This window comes from Gigantopelta aegis, chromosome 5 (genome assembly GCF_016097555.1).
Source record: "Gigantopelta aegis isolate Gae_Host chromosome 5, Gae_host_genome, whole genome shotgun sequence".
Lineage (NCBI taxonomy): Eukaryota > Metazoa > Mollusca > Gastropoda > Neomphalida > Peltospiridae > Gigantopelta > Gigantopelta aegis.
In genome coordinates, this window is record NC_054703.1 from 39949341 (window position 1) to 39973762 (window position 24422).

Genomic DNA, 24422 nt, shown 5'->3' on the forward strand with positions numbered 1-24422 from the left:
AAACTTTTGTGTGATTGTTGTTGGGTTTTTTTTTTAATGGGGGAGGGTTGTGATTAACTGAACCAGGGGTGGGAATTGGTGAACTGTAAAAAAAAAAAAAAAAGGAAATCTCTAAGGGTTCCGAAAATTCTTGAAATCCTACATGTAGGTTAAAATCTGTGCCATCTGACACATTTTGGAGGAAAGGACGATTAAAATGTGAGGAAACGCAATGTTCCATGAGAAGAAAACAGCTGATCTGTGGAGAATTCCCACCCCGGCTGAACACATAACAATGGAAAGAAAGAAATGTTTTATTTAACGACGCACTCAACACATTTTATTTACGGTTATATGGCGTCAGACATATGGTTAAGGACCACACAGAATTTGAGAGGAAACCCACTGTCGCCACTACATGGGCTACTCTTCCGATTAGCAGCAAGGGATCTTTTATTTGCGCTTCCCACAGGCAGGATAGCACAAACCATGGCCTTTGATGAACCAGTTATGGATCACTGGTCGGTGCAAGTGGTTTACACCTACCCATTGAGCCTTGCGGAGCACTCACTCAGGGTTTGGAGTCAGTATCTGGATTAAAAATCCCATGCCTCGACTGGGATCCGAACCCAGTACCTACCAGCCTGTAGACCGATGGCCTGCCACGACGCCACCGAGGCCGGTACATAACAATAGTTACATGATGTTGATTAAACTGTTAGTATAGCAAACAACTATTTTCTACTAAATTTAATTGTCTGTAAGCTACATAATGTTAAAATGTATCAAAAGCATTAGTTCAGATGATCCTACAAGTAAAGCTAATCTCACTAATGTGTCTTTACAGGGGACAATATTTCAAAAGCTTAGGTAACCGGAAGTCTGTTCATGTCACTTCTACTTAGGTAACTGATTGTTCAGTTACGTGAATATAGTAACTACGGTTCTGTGATACATTGGTGGTTCAAAAACATGAACTGATTTTCACTTTAATTACTGATATATGGTACTTTTAATTTTAGAATGTAATTGTTCACCACGTAACCGACTGGCAGTTCTTGTGATTTTAAAGCTGTGTAACCGACACAAGAATAAAACAATAGTTCTTGTGAATTAATTTGGATTTTGCTAAATTTTTAAGATCATAAATGTTTTATGATGTACGCTAATTACCCAGCATCTTGCGCTTGTCATATCCGCGGTCGATGCAGTTGAGCGCCGCCGACACAAGCGTTGACTCACTGAATCCGAGGAACTTCTGCACGGTTTTGTCGAGTAATCCCTTCAGATCCTCAATCTCACGGCGGGACAGCGACATTTTTAATAGTAGTTTCTGTAACAAAGCATTCAAAAAACAATTGAATACAGTGCTTTCTATAATACTTAGAATTCCAATAAAGGTCAACAACAGTCACTTTTTGCACCCTTGTTTTGGCTTGGCACATGATAAATAAAACATAAATTTCCAATGCATTTTTTAATACATATTATATATTTGATGTCTTTCATCTTTAAAAATTTAAACTTAATATTTTGTCCAGAATTATGAAAAATAAAAACATACCAATTCCAATGATGTCATTTTGCATCTTACAATTTAACAATAAACTGGGTACATGACATTTCCATTTTAAGAAAGCTGGAAAAAATCCAATGCAAAATAATTTTAAATTGCTATTGAAATTTTGCTGTTTGAACATTACTAATGCACTTAAATGTGCTTGAAGAAAATCTTGTAATTAAAAAATTGTACCAATTATGAAATAAGGATTTCAACTCAAATTACAGTGATATATGCTATATTTATTTTGTACGAAGCCAAAACAAGGGTGCAAAGAGTGATTGTTGTTGAGCTTAGTTTAGCCCATACCAATAAATTGGTTAAAATACAGTTTTAATGTTTACACTGCCAATCAGTGCTTGCCATCAATGCTGGTTAACTCGCCCCAAAACCAACTTGCTCCTACCAACTCGACCCAGTGTTTGGTCAACTCGCCCCAGAGTGTGGACAACTCATCCCAAATTTTAGTCCATAAATAATTGTCACAAAATTAAAAATGGACGTCTATAACTTTGGTGTCATTTTATTTATCAATATTGCAGTGAAAATCTGCTATTAAGACTATTAATTTAATGGTTTTATATTTGGGAGATCCAAATATTGGATAAATAACAATCTATTACATAGTTCATTAAGATAAACGTCTCTGGCACGATATTTATTATTGTGATGTTTATTGCTGTGCCGTAACGTTTATCCATTGGATCAAATTTTTCATTTGCAATCACGATTTAATAAAACCAGGCATATGTGCATTATTTAAGAGCCTCAACACATACAACATATTTTAATAAATTTTAGACTAAAATTTTAATTACAATACCTTTGGTAACCTTTCCAGGATAAGATGTTTCAAGATGACACATTTTCACATTTAAAAGTTATTTTTATCCTGGCACATCGAAAATGCGAAATGAAAATATGGCGGAACGACAATTATTCGTATCAAACATTTTACGTACAGCTAATAAAAAGAAATATTTTGGAACTGAATGGAACTGATTATTCATTTTGTTATTTTTGTTTCTATATATGTGCTTTGTGTGGGTTGCATTATATGCATTATTAATATTTATGCCATTAAAGGTTGTTTTTTGGGGGGGGGGGGGGGGTATTATTTTTTATCATTATAAAACAAAATTGATTATTGTCAGTACAGGTCATTACTTATTTTAAGGCTTTCATTTATTTACTTTTTAAAACTTATTATTTCCTTTAGAATTTTTTTTAATATTATTATTATAGGTCATTGGTTACATGTGTTTCAAAGGTTTTTCTCTCTTTTTCTTGTTTAATTATTATTGCAGGTCATTAGTTATTTTAAGGGTTTTATTTATTTATTTATTATTAATTTTTGCTCTTTTTTGTTTTAATTTTTTTAGTTATAATTACTGGTTATTAGAACTTATTTTAAGGTTTTTATTCAATTTTTTAAAAATATTATTATAAATATTTAATAAACCTGCACAACCCCCAACCCCATAACCTAAAAAATCATTGATTATAATAGTTTCATTAGTCTTTCATAATATTTCTATTCATCTTTTATAGCAAGTTCTGGGGAAAGGTGTGCGTGTGTGTGTGTGCGCGTGCGTGTGTGCGTGCGTGCGTGTGTGTGTGTGTGTGTGTGTGTGTGTGTGTGTGCGTGTGTGTGTGTGTGCGTGTGTGTGTGTGTGTGTGTGTGTGTGAAGGAAACATTTATAAATTAAAAAAGCACATTTTTATTTAGTTAATAATTAAATTAATTTATTATTATTATTAAATCAATAATTTATTTATTGTTATTTTATTATTTATCAATTAAGTATTAATTAATTTTATGATATTATTTAGTTTTTATTATTATTATTTATTTTATATTATTATTATTGTTATTAAACGTGATATTCCATTAAATGTCATATATTGTGGAAGAAAATCGTGAACCTGAGACGAATAATTGTAAAAATAATCCTATTCCGCCAACAGTTTTCAATCACATTTTTAATGTGCTTATAATGGCTGGTGGGAATATTCGAGATTTTGTTCGTAACTGAAAATTGGATTAATGCAGGATTACTATTTGGACAAACTGTCTATTTATGCGTAAAACGTAACTCGGGAAGTTTTCTTTATACAGTAAGTGTTTATATTTATTGGTATATCTCATATTTCGCCACAAAATAATTAATTCCATTATTGTATCAATTCCGCCTGCAATCTGGTCAGAAAACGCATGCTTGTTTTTGCTGTTAAACTTGTAAACATCAGAGGTCCAATAAATGTCAAAATGTAAAAAAACAGACCAAAGCCTATTTTAGCAATGTTTGTGAATTTGTCCCGTAGGACTATTTCCTAAAAGGAATGATCAGGCACGGCTATTGGACTCCAGCTGGGCATGAGTTCAACCCATACCCCCCTTTCAATGGTTAGGGTAATTTTGAGTACACGGCCAAACAAAAAAATAGGTGCGTTTCCGATTGCATCCCCAAAAAAATTAGGGTAGGTAGGTAGGGGTTTTTTTTTTTTGGGGGGGGGGGGGGGGGGTCCCCTTCCCTTTCTTCATTAATGTGTGTGTACTTATATAACATTATCTATAAATAATATATATGGATTTGTGGCATAAACAGATGTTTAAAATGTTGTCTTTGTCTGTATTTATATAGAGTTTGGAAAGAGTCCTTGTAAATGTAGGTGTATTTCCTTAAATTAATGGGACATTTGTATTAATTTCGTTGTTCTTAATTTAAATACTTTATGCAAACACTTGAGATGCATTAATAATAAGACCTGTTGATTTAAGTGAAGACGAGAATTAAGCTGAATTGATACAATTATATTTAATTGAAATAACCTGTACCAAGGCTATGTTCGTACATTCAGTTACTTCCGTGCCCGGCCAAGCTGTTCGGTGGTAGCTAATCAGGGGAAGGAACTCTATTACAAAAGCTTTTTCCATAATTTCTCGATGTTTTTCGGAAGGGAATTACATGTGCAAAATGTATCGTATAATAGTACGTAAACAATGTGCAAGGAAGGAAATACTCTTGTTTGGTGATGTTGTCCTCTTTTATCGTTACTTCTTCTTTTTTTTCAGTTTAAGAAAAGAAAAAAATTAGGGTGGGGGGGGTAAAACTAGGGACGGTCAGTCGACCGGAAACACACCTATTTTTTTTGTTTGGCCTAAGGTTAGGGTTAGTCTTTAGAGACTTTGATATTGAGGGGTACGGGTGAAACTCTTTCCTCCAACTGCTGTGCATATTCAATATTATTTAATGCACGTTATTGCTTAAAATATTGGTATATTAATTGATATGAATTGACTAAAGACTTAAGTCTAAAGTAGTCTAAAGTAGTAAACAGTCACAGTGTGGGGCAAGTTGACCAATTTCAGGGGAGTTAGTCGGGGAAAAGACTCAAAGAGTTGGTTTTGGGGCGAGTTGACCTGCTTCGCTTGCGATTTGGTCTTTAAAAACTTTGATATTGACAATTTGTAACACTAACCACACTCTTAGATATTTATAATCTGCTAACGTTGACGACGGTCACTTTTCACACCCTTTAACTTTTGGCTTTGACACCTGAATTCGTACAAAACAGAAGAATATTAAATGACAATGATGACGAAAACATCTGCCACATTTACAAATTCATATGAGCATTTAACTGCCGACCTATCAACAGCTAAATACAAACATTCTATATTAGTTTATCTCGTCTGCCTTCGACTTTTCAACGCAAACTTATCGTTAAAGATGGAGGGCACATGTTATTAATGTGCTGTACAATTTGATTGGCCATAACAGCGCATTGATCCAATCAACTTCCTTGTAACATAACAAAGGGAAATAACTCTTATGACAATTTATTTTTACACCTGTATGCCAAATATTTTTTTTTAAACGAATTGAGGGAGCGGTATATGCTATGTTTAAACCAAAATACTTCACAACTTGATAATAATACCTAGATTTAAAAAAACAAAAACGGAGCGATTATAGAATCATTGAATAAACCTATGGGACAAAGTCAAGTTATCATAAATGAAACGGACACGAGAAACCTGTTGTTCGGACTAAAATATGTTTTGATATGCGGATTTTGGGCCATGATCTGCTATATTTTCGTACTACCGTAAAAAAGAAAAAATCTTTAATTGCTGTTTATTCAATGAACTATTTCGCCTACAACCACACGGTCTGTGGCAGGTCCATAAGATCGGGGAAGAAGGGTATGTACCCTACCCCCAAGTGGGTAGGGTACCGGGTAATAATAATTTTTAAAATTTCACATTAGCATTGTTGCCAAAAAGCTGTATAGGGTTGCAAACGAATTACTGCGTAGTTTTACATGGATTATAACTAATTTTAAGGATAGAATGATGGAGATACATGGTAAAAAGGTCTCAGATTAGCACTTTTATTTTTGCCAAGATTTGAGGTTTGGCTCCAGCGCTAGAGGGCAGTTGGCTCCCACCCACCCTACCCCCGTCTTGTACACTTATGGGTGTAGTGTAATATCTATTTGAAGTAGCTTTGAAGAAATGACTGGTTGAAATTAGATTTCCACGGCCCTTCTGCACTTTTATAATTTAGGCCATGGTTGAAAATCATATCTTGTCACTGGATACAGATACAAAATAAAAACGTATCACATTTAGTATGTGGAACCTAGGCTTTCGGAAAATGTCTGTAACTATAATCGGTGCAGGCCCGCATAGTTTCTAGAATTATAATCAAAATCTACTAGCTATGGGACCAGTGATTTAAAACATTTACTAACCACGATTAAAAATCGACTAGCCCTGCATTTAAGTAAATACAATTTTACTAATATGTTACCTAAATAGGGAGCTTAAAAACCCTTAGATTTGGGGGTGGGGGTGGGGTGGGCAGGATAATCATATTTATAGAATAAACTTAAATGCAGCATTTGACAACTTTCACTAGCCGTCGGGCATGGCGATAGTAATTATTTACAAGCCCAACATTGAATATCACTAGCCATGGGAGTGGGGCTACGTTAATCTAGAAGCTCTGCGGCTCGTACGATCCACTGGGGACGGGTCAAGAGGTATGAGCATCCACCAGTCGAGGACGAAAATTTACGTTTTTTCACCTACTCTATATAAATAAACATACAAATATGGCTTGTGCCCCCCCCCCCCCCCCACCCTATTAGAGGTTGTAACCCCGCCCCCTCCAGATATTGTTCTTACGGACCTGCAGTATGGAATTATGTACAGTATTCCTAGTGTCGTTCCAACCAGTGCACCACGACTGGTATATCAAAGGCGGTGGTATGTACTATCCTGTCAATGGGATGATGCATATAAAATACCCCTTGCTGTTCATGAAAAATTTAGCAGGTTTCCTCTCTAAGACATGTCATAATTACAATAGTGTTTGACATCCAATAGTTGATTAAGACATCAATGTGTTTTAGTGGTGTCGTTAAACAAGGCATCGTTGGTGTCGTGGTCAAGTCATCGGACATGAGGCTGGTAGGTACAGGATTCGCAGCGTGGTACATGCTCCCACCCAGAGCGAGTTTTAACGACTCAGTGGGTAAGGTGTAATACAATTACACCCTCTTCTTCCTCGCTAACCAATAACCAACTGTCCTGGACAGACAGCCCAGATAGCCGAGGCGTGTGCCCAGGACAGCGTGCTTGAACCTCAATTGGATATAAGCACTAAAATAAGTTGAAATGAAATGAAACTAAGCATTAAAATTTTTATAGAGATTATATCCAATATTGTGGATAGAATAACGGAAAAAACTTGGTGAAAAGGTTTTACGCCAGCTCATTTTGCCCGATGATCTGTTTTTGCCAGAATTTGGGGATTTGCTCCAGCACTGGGGTTGGGGAGAGTTGTCCTCCCCACTCCCCCGCCCCAATGTCTCGTACGCTTAATTATGCTCACATTTGAACTCGTGGTCAACTGGTTGAGGTGTTTGTGTCGCAGGATCGAACCACCTCGGTTGATCCATTCAATTTGTTTTGTTTTTATGTCGTTCCAATCAGTGCACCACAACTGGTCAAAGGCCGTGGTATATGCTTTTCTGTTTGTGGGAAAGTGCATATAAAAGATCCCTTGCTACTAATAGAAAAAACGTAGCGGGTTTCCTCTCCAAGACTCCCAGAATTACCAAATGTTTGACATTCAATAGCCGATGATTGATTAATCAATGTGCTTCAGTGGTGTCGTTAAACTTTAAACTAAAAATTCTATATTTTGTCGGGGGAACTTGCAACTTGCAACTCAAATACATTCACCGGGCGCTGAAAAATAAGACATACACTATGATTTTTCACTCAGTCAATTTGTTAAGGATTTCTGTAAAAGGATTTGGGTAAAACGGGTAGGGCGCGCCATACACGAATTGTTTTGCACATTGCACAAGTTAACCTTTTGACAAAATTAATCGCTTTTATCATTACTGTATGATTTTCTTGAGCCCAACCCTAAACTTAACCAATTTTCTTTCTGTGGGAGTCCCCGCATACCCCCGGTTGTCTGTGGTTGCATTCAATTCCATAGCGCTACACCCAAAAATGTCGTTCTGGCAGAAACGATGTAAAGAAAAGTATAAACATGAAACTGACAATTTATATCTTTATTGATACAAACCTTGTGACTACTACAGGTGCAGACCATACATATTAACAACAACATAAAATAGCTTTAAAAAGATCCGTCCCCCAAGCCGTCACACTGTTGGTGCCCCCACCCCACCCCAAGCCATCACACTGTCAGTGGCCCTCTCCCCCACAAGCCATCACGCTGTTAGTGCCCCCACTCCACCCCAAGCCATCATACTGTCATTGCTCCCACCCCACCCAACCCATCACACTGTCAGTGCCCCCTCCCCCACCCCAAGCTATCATACTGGCACTGCTATTACCCCACCCCAAGCCATCACACTCATTGCCCCCACCCAACCCAAGTCATCACACTGTCAATGCCCCCTCCCGCACAAGCCATCACACTGTCAGTGACCCCCTCCCCCACAAGCCATCACACTGTCAGTGCCTCCCCCCCCCCACAAGCCATCACAGTCAGTGACCCCTCCCCCACAAGCCATCACACTGTCAGTGACCCCCTCCCCCACAAGCCATCACACTGTCAGTGCCTCCCCCCCCCCCCCAAAGCCATTACACTGTCAGTGACCCCTCCCCCACAAGCCATCACACTGTCAGTGACCCCCTCCCCCACAAGCCATCACACGGTCGGTGTCCCCTCCCCCACAAGCCATCACACTGTCAGTGTCGCCCCAAACCCTACGTCCCATGACCACTTTCACAAACATGTCTGTTCATCAAGCAACATAGGAACTGGTAGCAAAGAATATAGCATATTGATTTCAAAAGAAATGGGGTGCGGGACGTAGCCCAGTGGTAAAGCGTCCGCCCGATGCGCGGTCGGTTTAGGATCGACCCCCGTCGGTCGAGGATCGACCCCCGTCTGTGGGCCCATTGAGCTATTTCTCGTATTAGCCAGTGCATCACGACCGGTATATCAAAGGCCGTGGTATGTGCTATTCTGTATGTGGGATGGCGCTTATAAAAGATCCCTTGCAACTGATGGAAAAATGTAGCGGGTTTCCTCTCTAAGAATATACGTCAAAATTACCAAATTTTTGACATCCAATAGCTGATGATTAATAAATCAATGTGCTCCAGTGGTGTCGTTGAATAAAATAAAATTATTCTTCTTCAAAAGGAATGGTGGCACATTTGGAGTAATATAACCTCAAACAGTCCCATGACCCATTACTCTACATCTGACGGGCTTCCGAGAATTCATAATCTGCGTGACCCATTTATCGGTTACTATTTTACTCTAAAATGTGTTATCGTCACTGTAGAAACTGTTATTTTCACTGTAAGAAAGCCGTAACTATTTTGCTGCTGGCATTTTAAAAATAAAGGTAAATTGTCAAAAGTTATATAATAAATAGAAAATTTCATGGTTTTTTTTGTTGTTGTCAAATATGATTTATATCTCATCTCGTGAAGTTTGCAATCACATCACACTCGTCACGAAAGTGCGACTCGTGAGATATGATTGCAAACTTCACTTGATGAGATATAAATCATATTTGACCAAAAAAACATGAAATATCCTCTATATATTACTGTGATTATCGTGAATGGGCATATGATGTTTCAAGCTAGCAGGCGCCTCAAACCTCAAACCGTTCTTCCCCATGACCTTTACATCTCAGAGCCCTAGCTGACGATAAAAATAATAGAAACTTACTGGTTATTGATACAGACGTTTTTAAGTATGTAACCTCCCTTAAATGGCTGCAAAATGGTATTTGAAAGCCTCTAGATTTCAAAATGTTCAGGAGGGCATGCCCCAGGACTCACTAATGTCTTAGGCTTTTATAAAAATCCTAGCTACGGCCCTGCATCAGACTATATATTACTGTGATTATCGTTAATGGACATACGATGTTCCAAGCTAGCGGGCGCCGTGAAACCTTCTGTGCACACATCACGTTTTAAAGTTTCTTTTTTAAAAGTTCTAGCTACGGCCTCGCATCTAACTACATATTACTGTGATTGTCGTGAATGGACATTTGATGCTTCAAGCTAGCGGGCTTCGAGAAACCTTCTGTGCACGTGTAGTAGTGTTGGTATAAAGTGATCCTACTGGCAGTAGCTTAGCTAGCGGGAATTCCCCTATTAGCTCAGTTAGTAGTACACTGAACTCTCAAACTGAAGATCCTCTGTGGAGGTTGATTTTTCTGATACACACACATCAGATTTTAAAGTTTCATTGTCAGTATGAATCAACATGTGTCGATTCAGCTGATCGCGCTGGGAGAAACACTTCCCGCACGTGCCGCACGTGAAAGACTTGACCCCGGTATGCACCAGTGTGTGCTGCTTCAGGTGGGTGCTGCGTGAGAAACACTTCTCACACATCTCACATTTGAACGGCTTGACACCGGAGTGGATGAAGATATGTCTTTTCAAGAGCTTCTTCTGGGAGAATCGTTTTGCACACAGCTCGCACACGAACGGCTTGATGCCGGTGTGCACGGCCATGTGTTCCTTTAGGTAAGAACTTAGCGAGAAACGCTTTGTACACAGCTCACATTTGAAAGGTTTCACCTCTGAGTGCAGAAGCATGTGGTTCTTCAAGCTGACGCCCTGGGTGAAAGACTTGGCACACACATCGCATATGAACGGCTTAATACCACTGTGAACCAACATATGCTGTTTCAAATTGGAGCTCTGTGAGAAATATTTTCCGCACTCCTCACATTTGTAGTTCTTGACGCCCGTGTGAACCAACGTGTGTGTCTTCAGGTCACTACTCCTCAGGAAACATTTCGCACACACCTCGCACTGGAAAGGTTTGACGCCCGTGTGAGCCAACATATGCCGTTTCAAGCTGGAATGCTGATAGAAGCATTTTTCACACACTTCGCATTTGAAGCTCTTAACACCAGTGTGAGTCAACATATGGTGTTTCAGCTGGAAGCTCTGCGAGAACGACCTTTCGCACATCTCACATTTAAAAGGCTTCACACCCATGTGAACCAACCGGTGCTGATTCAGCTGGGAAATCTGCGTGTAACACTTCGCACATGCCTCACATTTGAAGGTGTTGCCAGTATGAATGGACATGTGGTGTTTCAGGTATTTCCTAAGACGAAAGCGTTTCCCGCACTCTTCACACGTGAAGTTCTTGACGCCCGTGTGAATCAACACGTGCTGCGTCAGGGAGTCCTTCCGGAGAAATCCTTTCCCACACATTTCACATTGGAATGGTCGTTCCTCAGTGTGGGTTCTCATGTGCTGCTTGATGTTGCCCTTGTACGAGAAACTCTTCAAACACATCCCACAGGTGAACGGTTTCTGAACAGACTGTTCTGAGGCAAGTGTCTCCAAATCCGGTAAGTTCTTACCATGGTTTGATTCAACGTATGCGTCTTCACGGGAAGACATGTTGTTTTTCCCCCGATAGAGGTCTTCAGTTAAAATCTTTGTAAAGTATATTCTATGTTGGAATCCATTGTTTAGACAAGGAACTCTTCAAACACATCCCACAGGTGAAAGGTTTCTGAACAGACTGATCTGAGGCACGTGTCTCCAAATCCGGTAAGTTTACCATGTTTTGATTCAATATATGTATCTTCACTGGAAGACATATTGTTTTTCACCGATAGAGGTCTTAAGTTAAACGTTTTCACAAGGATAATCTAAATGAGAATCCATTGTTTGGGTATGTATTTCTTCAAAAACCAGCCTGCATATTCTCCGATACAACATCAAAGTTGTAGGATGAAGAGAAGTACTGAAATAGAAGACATAAGTGGATAAATGAATTGGAAACTAAGAGTTGTACAGATGTTGGTAGTGTGTGTGTGTGTGTGTGTGTGTGTGCCTCCCCCCCCCCCCCCCCCCCGACACACACACCTTTTTGGCACCTTCCTATGCCACTGATGTCAGCTGATTGCTATAACACATTTCATAGGCTGATAAAGGTGGGGTGTTTTGTTTGGGGTTTTTTTTTTTTGGGGGGGGGGTATTTTTTTTTTTTTTTTTCTGTAGATTTATTTTGTCCACACACAGATTCTTTATACTCCACTAGCTCAGGACAGAAGATAACAGGGCAATTTAATTAGAAGTTTTTAGTTCCCAGTTGAGTGCCCACCTGAAGTGCTTGTATTGCAGGATCGAACCACATCAGTGGATCCATCAACTGACTGGGGGGTTTTCCTTGTTCTAAACCAATATGTTTCACAACTGGTCAAAAGCCGAAGTGTGTGTTATCCTGTCTATGAAAAAGTGCATATAAAAGATCCCTTGCTCCTAATGGAAAAATGTAGCGGGTTTCATCTCCAACAGTAAGAATAAGTATATGTCAAAATTACAAAATATTTACCATCCTATAGCAGGGTTCGAACTTAACGGTCACCCGATCGCCCCTGGCGACTGAAAACGACGACGGGCGACTGAAAACCCACAGTAAGGTTGCCCGCCTGGCGACCGATTTAAAAAAAAAAAATTTAAATCAATAATCAAAAATATTATTCGGGCAAGTGAAAATAGAACCAGGCCAGTGAAAGTGCTGTCACTACTTGCCCGAATGGCAACTAAAAAAAAAAAAGTTAAGTGCAGACACTGCTATAGTCCACAATTAATTAATGTGATCTAGTGGTGTCGTTAAACAAAAAAAAACTTTAACTTTTGTTGTGACACAGATTCTGTAATTGATTAAAACTAATAATAATCCCCTGGCTCAGGAAACAATATAAAATGGCAATTTCATGTGCAGTTGTAATTTTTGTAAATAAAAAATACCTAAATTAATTTTTAACAATGTTACATGAATAAAGTCTTTTTGACATACGAACCTCGTCAATCTGACCAAGTTAATAATTACAGTTTTCTTTGGATGGCAATATGTATAGGCTATATGTTTGTAAACTGAATTACATATAGAATCAGGAAACATTGTGTTTTTAAAATCTTGATTAGTGATATTTCAAGTAAATTAAAAATTGATTAGCAACTACTGTTTAATGTTTTAAAATTGTGTAGCGATCTCTGACATTTGATCTGTGAAATTTGCGTATCGAATTGCGATGCGTTCCTGAACAAAATGTTCCCTAAGAATGCAATTAATATGATGTTATATTGTTAAATTATATATAGTTTGTCAACTACATATGTCAGTATGGTTTATTTATTTATCATATATGTTCCTTATTTAAACTGGTTTGTTCGAAATAACTTGAATAGACTAGGCCGCATTCACATGCAAGAAGGTGTTTTTACAAACACCATCAGTCCGATTTCTTGTTCTGCTTCGAATATCAGACAATCATTATAATCAAGAACATTCTTTATGAGAAAGAACATTAATATTTTTGGTCCAAAATTAGTAATGCATGCAACACAAGAAGCTGTTTACTTCAATCGTTTCATACTTATGAGCATAATTTCGAGTTTATAAATTTAAAAAACGTAGACAATTGTTATAATGGATTGAATAAACCTACCGACAACAATCAATTTATCTCAGTGGAAATGGATATAAAAACCTATTCCGACCAGTTGCCCGCACCATAACATCATCTGAAATACGGACGTAATTTTAGACATAATCAGCTATTATTTGCAAATAAGTAATTACTGCATTTTTTTTAAGTGTCTGATTATCCAAAAATATCGATTAAAGAAGTAAGAGATTTACTAAATGTCTTTGTACCAAATAAACTTTGTATGAGCGTGTTTATCATTATTAGAGTAAGAGTTTGTGTGTGTGTGTGGGCGCGCCTCCCCTCCCACAAACACACGTGTTGGCACCTTCCTACGCGACTGTTGTTGTTGGTTTTGTTGTATCTTTGTTCTCTTTTTTGTGTGGCGGCTTTTCTTTTGTTTTGCTTGTTTTGTTTTGTTTCGTTTTCATGGGCGTGCGCAGGAAATTTTGCAGGGGGGGGGGTAGAGTCGAGGTATCGGGCTTCAGGCGCGAAGCCCGTGGCGGAGAGGGGTGGGGACGGGGGGGGCTTAGTATGGATCGGTGGTGTTTCTGGCGGGATATGAAAAAAAAAATCGCCTTGAGCAGCGGGGGGTTCGACCCACAAACCCGCTCTCCCCCCCCCCCCCTGCGCACGCGCCTGGTTTTGTTTTGTTTTGGTCGGTTGGTTTGTTTTGTTTGGGTTTTTAATGTTTTCTAATAAAATGTTCAGTGTGTGTGTGTGTGCGTGTTTGTTTGTTTATTAGTAGTAGTATTAATAGTAGTAGCAGCAGTAGTAGTGGTGGTGGTGGTGGTGGTGGTGGTGGTGGTGGTGGTAATAGTAGTAGTAGCAGCAGCAGCAGCAGCAGCAGCAGCAGCAGCAGCAGCAGCAGCAGCAGCAGCAGTAGTAGTAGTAGTAGTAGTAGCAGTAGTATTTATTAAATGATACCCTACGAATCACAAATTGTACCTGTAGGGGCCTAATAATGATTTGATATTGGGGTTTTGTTTTGTTTTTTCTTCATGCACACATGACAACGGACACTAATCCCAATATATTTACATCAAGTCCATCATCTAAAATGGAGGAACAATTAGAGTTAAAATTTCTCCACGCAATCAATTATGGATTTTGATAATCAGTCGTCACATCGGTAGAGTGAATCTGATCATTGTTCAATTCGTATCGATCATCGGAACATCACTAATAGTAAGAAAAAAGAAAGAAATATTTTATTTAACGACGCACTCAACATATTTTATTTACGGTTATATGGCGTCAGACATATAGTTAAGGACCACACAGATTTTGAGAGGAAACCCCTGTCGCCACTTCATGGGCTACTCTTTCCGATTAGCAGCAAGGGATCTTTTATTTGCGCTTCCCACAGGCAGGACAGCACAAACCATGGCCTTTGTTGAACCAGTTATGGATCACTGGTCGGTGCAAGTGGTTTACACCTACCCACTGAGACTTGCGGAGCACTCACTCGGGGTTTGGAGTCGGTATCTGGATTAAAAATCCCATGCCTCGACTGGGATCCGAACCCATTTCGGAAATAAATAAATATATTATGGAAATTGTGACATACTGTGTCCAGTTGTAATAGATTTCAAACCCACAGGCGCTTACTGTTTGCATTTACATAGGGGCGGGACGTAGCCCAGTGTGAGATCGATCCCCGTCGGTGGCCCCATTGCGTTATTTCTCGTTATATCAAAGGCCGTGGTATGTACTACTCTGTGGGATGGTGCATATAAAAGATTCCTTGCTGATAATCGAAAAGAGTAGCCCATGAAGTGGCGACAGCGGGTTTCCTCTCTCAATATCTGTATGGTCCTTAACCATATATCTGACGCCATATAACCGTAAATAAAATGTGTTGAGTGTCATTAAATAAAACATTTCTTTCTTTCTTTCTTTCGTTTGCATTTGACACCCAATAGCAGGGCCGTACCCTGAACAAAATCATAGGAGGTGCACTACTTTTTATAAACAAATGAAACACTATACAAATTAAACCCTGAGATGTGTATGCTATTGTCTGGAGTAAAAAAAAAAAAAAAAAAAAGTGAGATTCTTAGGGGGCAACTGTCCCGCGCCCCTCCCCCAGAGGGTACGACCCTGAATAGCAGATGTATTTTTCGTCCTAGGGTGTCGTCAAAGATCTATTCAATTCTATTCAAACCCACAGAAGCACATATGTTTTTATGGGCGGTTTTTATTTTTGTTACGTACACTCTTAAACCGGCCTCGGTGGCGTTGTGGCAGGCCATCGGTCTACAGGCTGGTAGGTACTGGGTTCGGATCCCAGTCGAGGCATGGGATTTTTAATCGAGATACCGACTCCAAACTCGGTTGTGTCCCCTCTCCAAGGCTTAATGGGTAGGTGTAAACCACTTGCACCGACCAGTGATCCATAACTGGTTCAACAAAGGCCATGGTTTGTGCTATCCTGCCTGTGGGAAGCGCAAATAAAAGATCCCTTGCTGCCTGTCGTAAAAAGAGTAGCCTATGTGGCGACAGCGGGTTTCCTCTAAAAACAGTGTCAGAATGACCATATGTTTGACGTCCAATAGCCGATGATAAGATAAAAAATCAATGTGCTCTAGCGGCGTCGTTAAATAAAACAAACTTTACTTTTTTTGCACTCTTAAATTATTGTCTGGCAAAAAGGCTATAAATGTGGAGTGAAATTCAACCTTCGTCGAAATGTTCAAATTTTTTTATAAATGCGAATAAATTATTTATTAAATATATGTGTTCTTGATATCTTTTAAAATTTAGTGTATGCGCTTAAAATTATTTGTATATGATAAATCATGATTAAATCAGATTGGTCTGTGGGATAGTGTATATAAAAGATCCCTTGCTACTAATGGAAAAATGTTGTGGGTTTCCTCACTAAGACTATATGTCAAAAATACCAAATGTTTCATTGAGCGAAAATAAATTATAATTTGGTTAATCTACAAACCTGTAACACACTTAGATCACGTTTTTATCAAATGGAGTGAAAAAGCAGGTTTTATATCGATAAATATCATTGGAATCCCCATGTCGTAATTGCTTGAAATAATTTTGAAAGTTAATATTCTGGTGTCACCGGTAGATGTCGCTCGAAGCACAACAATGCCTACGTCACGACAAATTTCACAGACTTGGGGGTGCGTTCCTTTCACCTCTCCTGGACATGTTCCAACTGTTCTGTCCTGGTTGTGTCCCCTCTCCAGATATCGTAAGACTTAGCAAAATTATTGGTTTTAAGGGTTTGTAACGTTTTGTATTGAGACACTTACTTGTCTGAACTTTATTGTTACTGAAAATGTTCACGAACTGTGAAGAAATATCTCACAAATGAACAACAAGCAAACGACAACAAATCGGATGTTGATTGCGCGAACCGTGCACGAGAAAACAAACCGAACCAAAATGATAACGGTCACGTGGTATACCAACGTCTGTGACGTTTACACAGGAAGATTCCCTCTAAAAATAGATTGGACCTCGCTTGCTTAACGGTTTTTTCTCGAGTGCGCGCGGCATTTTAAGAAATACAAAAAATGCATTTCGTGGTTTTACAAACATCAGGATTACCAGGATTACCAAAAAGCACTTCAGGTGAATGGAAATGTGTATTCTAAATAATAAAATGTAAGTAAAGTGCAATTTCATTTGTGAAAAAATGGGTTTAATAGCGAAAAACAACGCCGTAATGGTTAACAACTAGCTGTAACTAGGGCGTGTCCCTTTAAACAAAACAAACTTCTTTAATACATTTTTAGGTTTCAGCAGTGGAAAAAGGCACGTATGGCTGAGGCCACACCGGTACAGGTCTTTTCGAACTGAAACATGATATAAGCGAAACATCTTATTATTTTTTTACAATTAAATATTAACAAATATATTTTAAGAAAGGAAGGAATTAATGGGTATCCGCATGCCATTTTACATCATTAGTCCGAACAAATGGTCGGACTAGGTTCCGCATTCATTTCCTTCTTTGTAACTTGACACTGATAGTTCGTTGATTTTTCAGTTTGTTACGTAAGTTTTTTTATGTATAAAGTTACTACAGACTAACATCAATGGTATGGGAAATGTGATGCAAATGACTTCAGGATTTGTACGTTTTGTCTATGTTTTACGAAATTTTAGTTAGTTTTAGTTAAGCCAAAGCCTAGGTCTCACTACACAGATGACATCTGCCATTGGAACCCATGTTAAATTGCCCGAACTTCAAATGAAGATTGCCAATAGAACGGGTTCTCGTTGGCACAAACAACATACACCATTGCGAACATACATTATATAAGCATTTATTTTCACTCCAAAATTGAGAACATATGACTGCATTTGGCTGTAATACCGGTCCGAACAGGTGGGTTCATTAACCGATTCACTCCGGCTGTCTCTTGCGCTATACATCCATGCCCCAAAAGGTCAATGCACAATATTACAAAATAGCATGGGCAAAATACAGCCAGAAGGCTTACCATTAAACATACATATTGTTTTAATTCTTCATCATTTCCTAGAAGTGAATACATGAGCCATAATTTGTGTCACAATTAGGAACTATAGTCGACCGTCATCGATAAACTCTCATCCGGAAGTGATCTGTGTAGTGAGACCCTAGGATGTGTACACACACACACACACTGATATTCGAAGTTGAACACTAGATCGGACCGAGACGTTATTAAATAAACACATAAATTTTAATTGGTTGGGAAGTCAAAATTAAATTATTATTTTTTTATAAATATAGCCCATGTTGTTTTGTTTAATCTTAGGTCAGTTTGTGTCAAAAAAAAGGAACACGAAACAAATAACGGTTTTATTTTATTTATTCATTTATTTATTTATTTATTTCCAGAGCTCTACATGAATTCTTTTTAGAAGAGTGATTAATTGCTTCCCTAACTTAGATTATGGGAAATCATTAAAAAAACATTCATATGGTATTGATACCATTTCAATGTACATGCTAAGGGGAGCTAACAATCACTTTCCTTGAACTAGTAGTCACTAAGTTCGATAGTAGCTGAGATCGCTTCGTAAAACGACCTTAGTCCTAAGATCACCGTAAGTGCATAGCCCAGGACCCTATCTTACTATTTGCCCACGAGATTCAGGGATACCAAGAGTAATAACTCTCCTTAAATGTCAAGGTTTAATTGATTGATTTAAATTTATATATGTAGTTATATGTATTTATTTAGTTATTTAATTATTACTTAATGTTTTATATATTTATTATTTCGCATCCACGTTAACAGTAAACGCTGAAGTCTTTTTGGAGCTTTTTCTAGGGTTTTTTTTTTTTAATGCATATGACATTGATGAACTAAATATTTATTTTTAATTCAAGAAAACAGCATTTACAAAAGCAGTGTCTATAGTAATAATGACATGAACATTCGTAGCATGTTGCACTCCTTCCTTTTTCATTCGTACATTTAAAACTAGACAGTGCGACAGAGAGACTCCTCCTATCGAAACTAGACAGTGAGACTCCTCCTATCGAAACTAGACAGTGAGACTCCTCCTATCGAAACTAGACAGTGAGACTCCTCCTATCGAAACTAGACAGTGAGACAGAGAGACTCCTATCGAAACTAGACAGTGCGACAGAGAGACTCCTCCTATCGAAACTAGACAGTGAGACTCCTCCTATCGAAACTAGACAGTGAGACTCTTCCTATCGAAACTAGACAGTGAGACTCCTCCTATCGAAACTAGACAGTGCGACAGAGAGACTCCTCCTATCGAAACTAGACAGTGCGACAGAGAGACTCCTCCTATCGAAACTAGACAGTGAGACTCCTCCTATCGAAACTAGACAGTGCGACAGAGAGACTCCTCCTATCGAAACTAGACAGTGCGACAGTGAGACTCCTCCTATCGAAACTAGATAGTGAGACAGAGAGACTCCTCCTATCGAAACTAGACAGTGAGACTCCTCCTATCGAAACTAGACAGTGCGACAGAGAGACTCCTCCTATCGAAACTAGACAGTGAGACTCCTCCTATCGAAACTAGACAGTGCGACAGAGAGACTCCTCCTATCGAAACTAGACAGTGCGACAGTGAGACTCCTCCTATCGAAACTAGATAGTGAGACAGAGAGACTCCTCCTATCGAAACTAGACAGTGAGACTCCTCCTATCGAAACTAGACAGTGCGACAGAGAGACTCCTCCTATCGAAACTAGACAGTGAGACTCCTCCTATCGAAACTAGACAGTGCGACAGAGAGACTCCTCCTATCGAAACTAGACAGTGCGACAGTGAGACTCCTCCTATCGAAACTAGATAGTGAGACAGAGAGACTCTTCCTATCGAAACTAGACAGTGCGACAGAGAGACTCCTCCTATCAAAACTAGACAGTGTGACAGAGAGACTCCTCCTATCGAAACTAGACAGTGCGACAGAGAGACTCCTCCTATCAAAACTAGACAGTGCCGCAGAGAGACTCCTCCTATCAAAACTAGACAGTGCGACAGAGAGACTCCTATCGAAACTAGATAGTGAGACAGAGAGACTCCTCCTATCAAAACTAGACAGTGCGACAGAGAGACTCCTCCTATCAAAACTAGACAGTGCCACAGAGAGACTCCTCCTATCAAAACTAGACAGTGCGACAGAGAGACTCCTATCGAAACTAGACAGTGTGACAGAGAGACTCTTCCTATCAAAACTAGACAGTGTGACAGAGAGACTCCTCCTATCGAAACTAGATAGTGAGACTCCTCCTATCGAAACTAGACAGTGAGACTCCTCCTATCAAAACTAGACAGTGAGACTCCTCCTATCAAAACTAGACAGTGTGACAGAGAGACTCCTCCTATCGAAACTAGACAGTGTGACAGAGAGACTCTTCCTATCGAAACTAGACAGTGTGACAGAGAGACTCCTCCTATCGAAACTAGATAGTGAGACAGAGAGACTCCTCCTATCAAAACTAGACAGTGCGACAGAGAGACTCCTATCGAAACTAGACAGTGTGACAGAGAGACTCTTCCTATCAAAACTAGACAGTGTGACAGAGAGACTCTTCCTATCAAAACTAGACAGTGCCGCAGAGAGACTCCTATCGAAACTAGACAGTGTGACAGAGAGACTCCTCCTATCGAAACTAGACAGTGAGACTCCTCCTATCGAAACTAGACAGTGTGACAGAGAGACTCCTCCTATCGAAACTAGACAGTGTGACAGAGAGACTCTTCCTATCAAAACTAGACAGTGTGACAGAGAGACTCCTCCTATCGAAACTAGACAGTGAGACAGAGAGACTCCTCCTATCGAAACTAGACAGTGCGACAGAGAGACTCCTCCTATCAAAACTAGACAGTGCCGCAGAGAGACTCCTCCTATCAAAACTAGACAGTGCGACAGAGAGACTCCTCCTATCGAAACTAGACAGTGTGACAGAGAGACTCCTCCTATCGAAACTAGACAGTGTGACAGAGAGACTCCTCCTATCGAAACTAGACAGTGCGACAGAGAGACTCCTCCTATCGAAACTAGACAGTGAGACTCCTCCTATCGAAACTAGACAGTGTGACAGAGAGACTCCTCCTATCGAAACTAGACAGTGTGACAGAGAGACTCCTCCTATCGAAACTAGATAGTGAGACAGAGAGACTCCTCCTATCAAAACTAGACAGTGCGACAGAGAGACTCCTCCTATCAAAACTAGACAGTGCGACAGAGAGACTCCTCCTATCAAAACTAGACAGTGCGACAGAGAGACTCCTCCTATCGAAACTAGACAGTGCGACAGAGAGACTCCTCCTATCGAAACTAGACAGAGAGACTCCTCCTATCGAAACTAGACAGTGTGACAGAGAGACTCTTCCTATCAAAACTAGACAGTGTGACAGAGAGACTCTTCCTATCAAAACTAGACAGTGTGACAGAGAGACTCCTCCTATCGAAACTAGATAGTGAGACAGAGAGACTCCTCCTATCGAAACTAGACAGTGTGACAGAGAGACTCTTCCTATCAAAACTAGACAGTGTGACAGAGAGACTCCTCCTATCGAAACTAGACAGTGTGACAGAGAGACTCTTCCTATCAAAACTAGACAGTGCCGCAGAGAGACTCCTATCGAAACTAGACAGTGTGACAGAGAGACTCCTCCTATCGAAACTAGACAGTGAGACTCCTCCTATCGAAACTAGACAGTGTGACAGAGAGACTCCTCCTATCGAAACTAGACAGTGTGACAGAGAGACTCTTCCTATCAAAACTAGACAGTGTGACAGAGAGACTCCTCCTATCGAAACTAGATAGTGAGACAGAGAGACTCCTCCTATCGAAACTAGACAGTGTGACAGAGAGACTCTTCCTATCAAAACTAGACAGTGTGACAGAGAGACTCCTATCGAACCTAGACAGTGTGACAGAGAGACTCCTCCTATCAAAACTAGACAGTGTGACAGAGAGACTCCTCCTATCGAAACTAGACAGTGTGACAGAGAGACTCTTCCTATCAAAACTAGACAGTGCCGCAGAGAGACTCCTATCGAAACTAGATAGTGAGACAGAGAGACTCCTCCTATCGAAACTAGACAGTGAGACTCCTCCTATCGAAACTAGACAGTGTGACAGAGAGACTCCTCCTATCGAAACTAGACAGTGTGACAGAGAGACTCTTCCTATCAAAACTAGACAGTGTGACAGAGAGACTCCTCCTATCGAAACTAGACAGTGTGACAGAGAGACTCTTCCTATCAAAACTAGACAGTGTGACAGAGAGACTCTTCCTATCAAAACTAGACAGTGTGACAGAGAGACTCCTCCTATCGAAACTAGATAGTGAGACAGAGAGACTCCTCCTATCGAAACTAGACAGTGTGACAGAGAGACTCTTCCTATCAAAACTAGACAGTGTGACAGAGAGACTCCTCCTATCGAAACTAGACAGTGTGACAGAGAGACTCTTCCTATCAAAACTAGACAGTGCCGCAGAGAGACTCCTATCGAAACTAGATAGTGAGACAGAGAGACTCCTCCTATCGAAACTAGACAGTGAGACTCCTCCTATCGAAACTAGACAGTGCGACAGAGAGACTCCTCCTATCGAAACTAGACAGTGTGACAGAGAGACTCTTCCTATCAAAACTAGACAGTGTGACAGAGAGACTCCTCCTATCGAAACTAGACAGTGTGACAGAGAGACTCTTCCTATCAAAACTAGACAGTGCCGCAGAGAGACTCCTATCGAAACTAGATAGTGAGACAGAGAGACTCCTCCTATCGAAACTAGACAGTGCGATATGAAATATGATGCTGAAAATATTGAAGATCCTTAAGTTATTTTGAATGGAGAGACTCGTATCGAAACAACAACTGCGATATGAAATATGATGTTGAAAACATTTGACTGAAGATCCTGAAGCAGTTATTTTGAATGGAGAGACTCATATCAAATCAACTGACTGAATATCTGAAATGCAACAAGTTTCCAAGTGATGCTAGGTTTTTTTCTGAACATGAAAATGTGAAAGTAATTCTGATCAGAGGGATTACTGTCGAAACGATATTGTGATATGAAACATGCTACTAGAAACATTTCACTGAAGATTTGTAAATCAATAAGTTTCCAAATAATGCTAGGTTTTCTGAACATGAAAATGTGGAAGAAAGTTTGATCAGAGGGACTTCTATCGAAACGATATTGTGATATAAATTGTTAGCCTACTGTTGAAAACACTGACTGAATATATCCCCTAAAAAACCGATTTGTTATTAATTGATGACAGGTTGTTGTTGTTGTTTAACATAAGGTCTCGTCAAAAGGTGAAAGTACTTCTGATGAGATATATTCCTATCTCAAACAATATTGTGATAGAAACTATATGCCTACTGTTGAAAACATTGATTGAAAACCTGCCTAAAGGGGCGATATGTCATCAGATCAAGTGATGGTAGATTTTAAAAATATATATATTATTAGCTCCCGTCAAAATGCGAAAGTAATTATTTTCAGAGAGACTCCTTTCAAAGCCACACTGTGATATAAATTATAGGTCTACTGTTGAACACACTGACTGAAAACGCTCTGTATAAAACGGCGATATGTCATCAAGCGGCGGCACATATTTTTATTATAGGGTCCCGATAATAAGAGAAAGTAACTCTGACGAGAAACCGTTCAAATGTGGGATGTGCTCGAAAACGTTCTCTTACAAGAGTAAGATCAAACAGCACATGGGCGTCCACACCGACGTCAAGCCTTACAGATGTCAGACTGGTGCGAACTCTTTCACTCAGCTCTCCAATCTGAACCACCACCTGTTCCTTCACACTGGGGTAAAGAGGTTCCAGTGTGGAGTCTGTGCAAAATGTTTCTCTCGGCGCCCGGACTTAAAAAGACATCTGATAATGCACGCTGGCGTCAGACCTTTTAAGTGTGACCAGTGTGCAAAATGTTTCTCACGAAGTATGGAATTGGAGGTCCATGTGGCAGCTCATGCTGGTGTGACGTGTTTCAAATGTGATGTCTGTGCAAACGTGTTCTCACAACGTTTCGCCTTGAAGCAGCAACTCAGGTGTTGAGAGTTTCGTGTGTGAAGTGTGTGCAGAATGTTTCTGCGAGAGTAGCGCTTTGAAACAGCACATGACGGTTCACACTGGTGTTAAGTCGTGTCAGGTGTGTGGAAAGTGTTATTCTCAAAACGAACTCTCGAAGAGACATATGTTGGTTCACACCTGTGAAAAAGGCACTTCGTCCTCAGAATGTACTGATGGGGGAAAATAAAAGGAACATGTTTTTGCTTTGCCTAATGTTGGCCCTGGTCTTTGTGCATAGGAAACGGATCCATCATTTGAAGTCGTTGCCTCATCCACCCAATCACACTCTGACTGACATTAAAGTGCCTCGCGACTTCTCGTTGACTGTGT

At 39.7% G+C, this 24422-nt stretch overlaps 3 protein-coding genes across 4 annotated transcripts in view; 1 reads left to right on the plus strand and 2 right to left on the minus strand.

Moving 5' to 3' along the window:
• LOC121373762 (U4/U6 small nuclear ribonucleoprotein Prp3-like) overlaps positions 1-5354 on the minus strand; it is a 44632-nt gene extending 39278 nt beyond the window's left edge. The window contains exons 1-2 of one of the 2 annotated variants that reach the window (XM_041500518.1): positions 5216-5354; positions 1153-1312 (exon numbers count right to left, since the gene is read on the minus strand). In XM_041500518.1, coding sequence (XP_041356452.1) covers positions 1153-1297 — 145 coding nt within the window. In that variant the 5' untranslated portion in view covers positions 1298-1312; positions 5216-5354. Of the gene's footprint in view, positions 1-1152; positions 1313-5023 lie in introns of both variants that reach the window. The other variant, XM_041500517.1, reaches the window with a different exon arrangement.
• Positions 5355-9112: 3758 nt separating this feature from the next.
• Positions 9113-11833, minus strand: LOC121373765 (zinc finger protein 234-like). Its single transcript, XM_041500521.1, has one exon. It carries the CDS (start codon positions 11487-11489, stop codon positions 10227-10229), a length of 1263 nt encoding a protein of 420 aa, XP_041356455.1. The 5' UTR covers positions 11490-11833; the 3' UTR covers positions 9113-10226.
• An 11764-nt stretch (positions 11834-23597) lies between these two features.
• Positions 23598-24077, plus strand: LOC121373184 (gastrula zinc finger protein XlCGF71.1-like). The gene has a single exon (XM_041499641.1). The coding sequence runs from the start codon at positions 23598-23600 to the stop codon at positions 24075-24077; it is 480 nt and encodes a 159-aa protein (XP_041355575.1).
• The last annotated feature ends 345 nt before the right edge of the window (positions 24078-24422 follow it).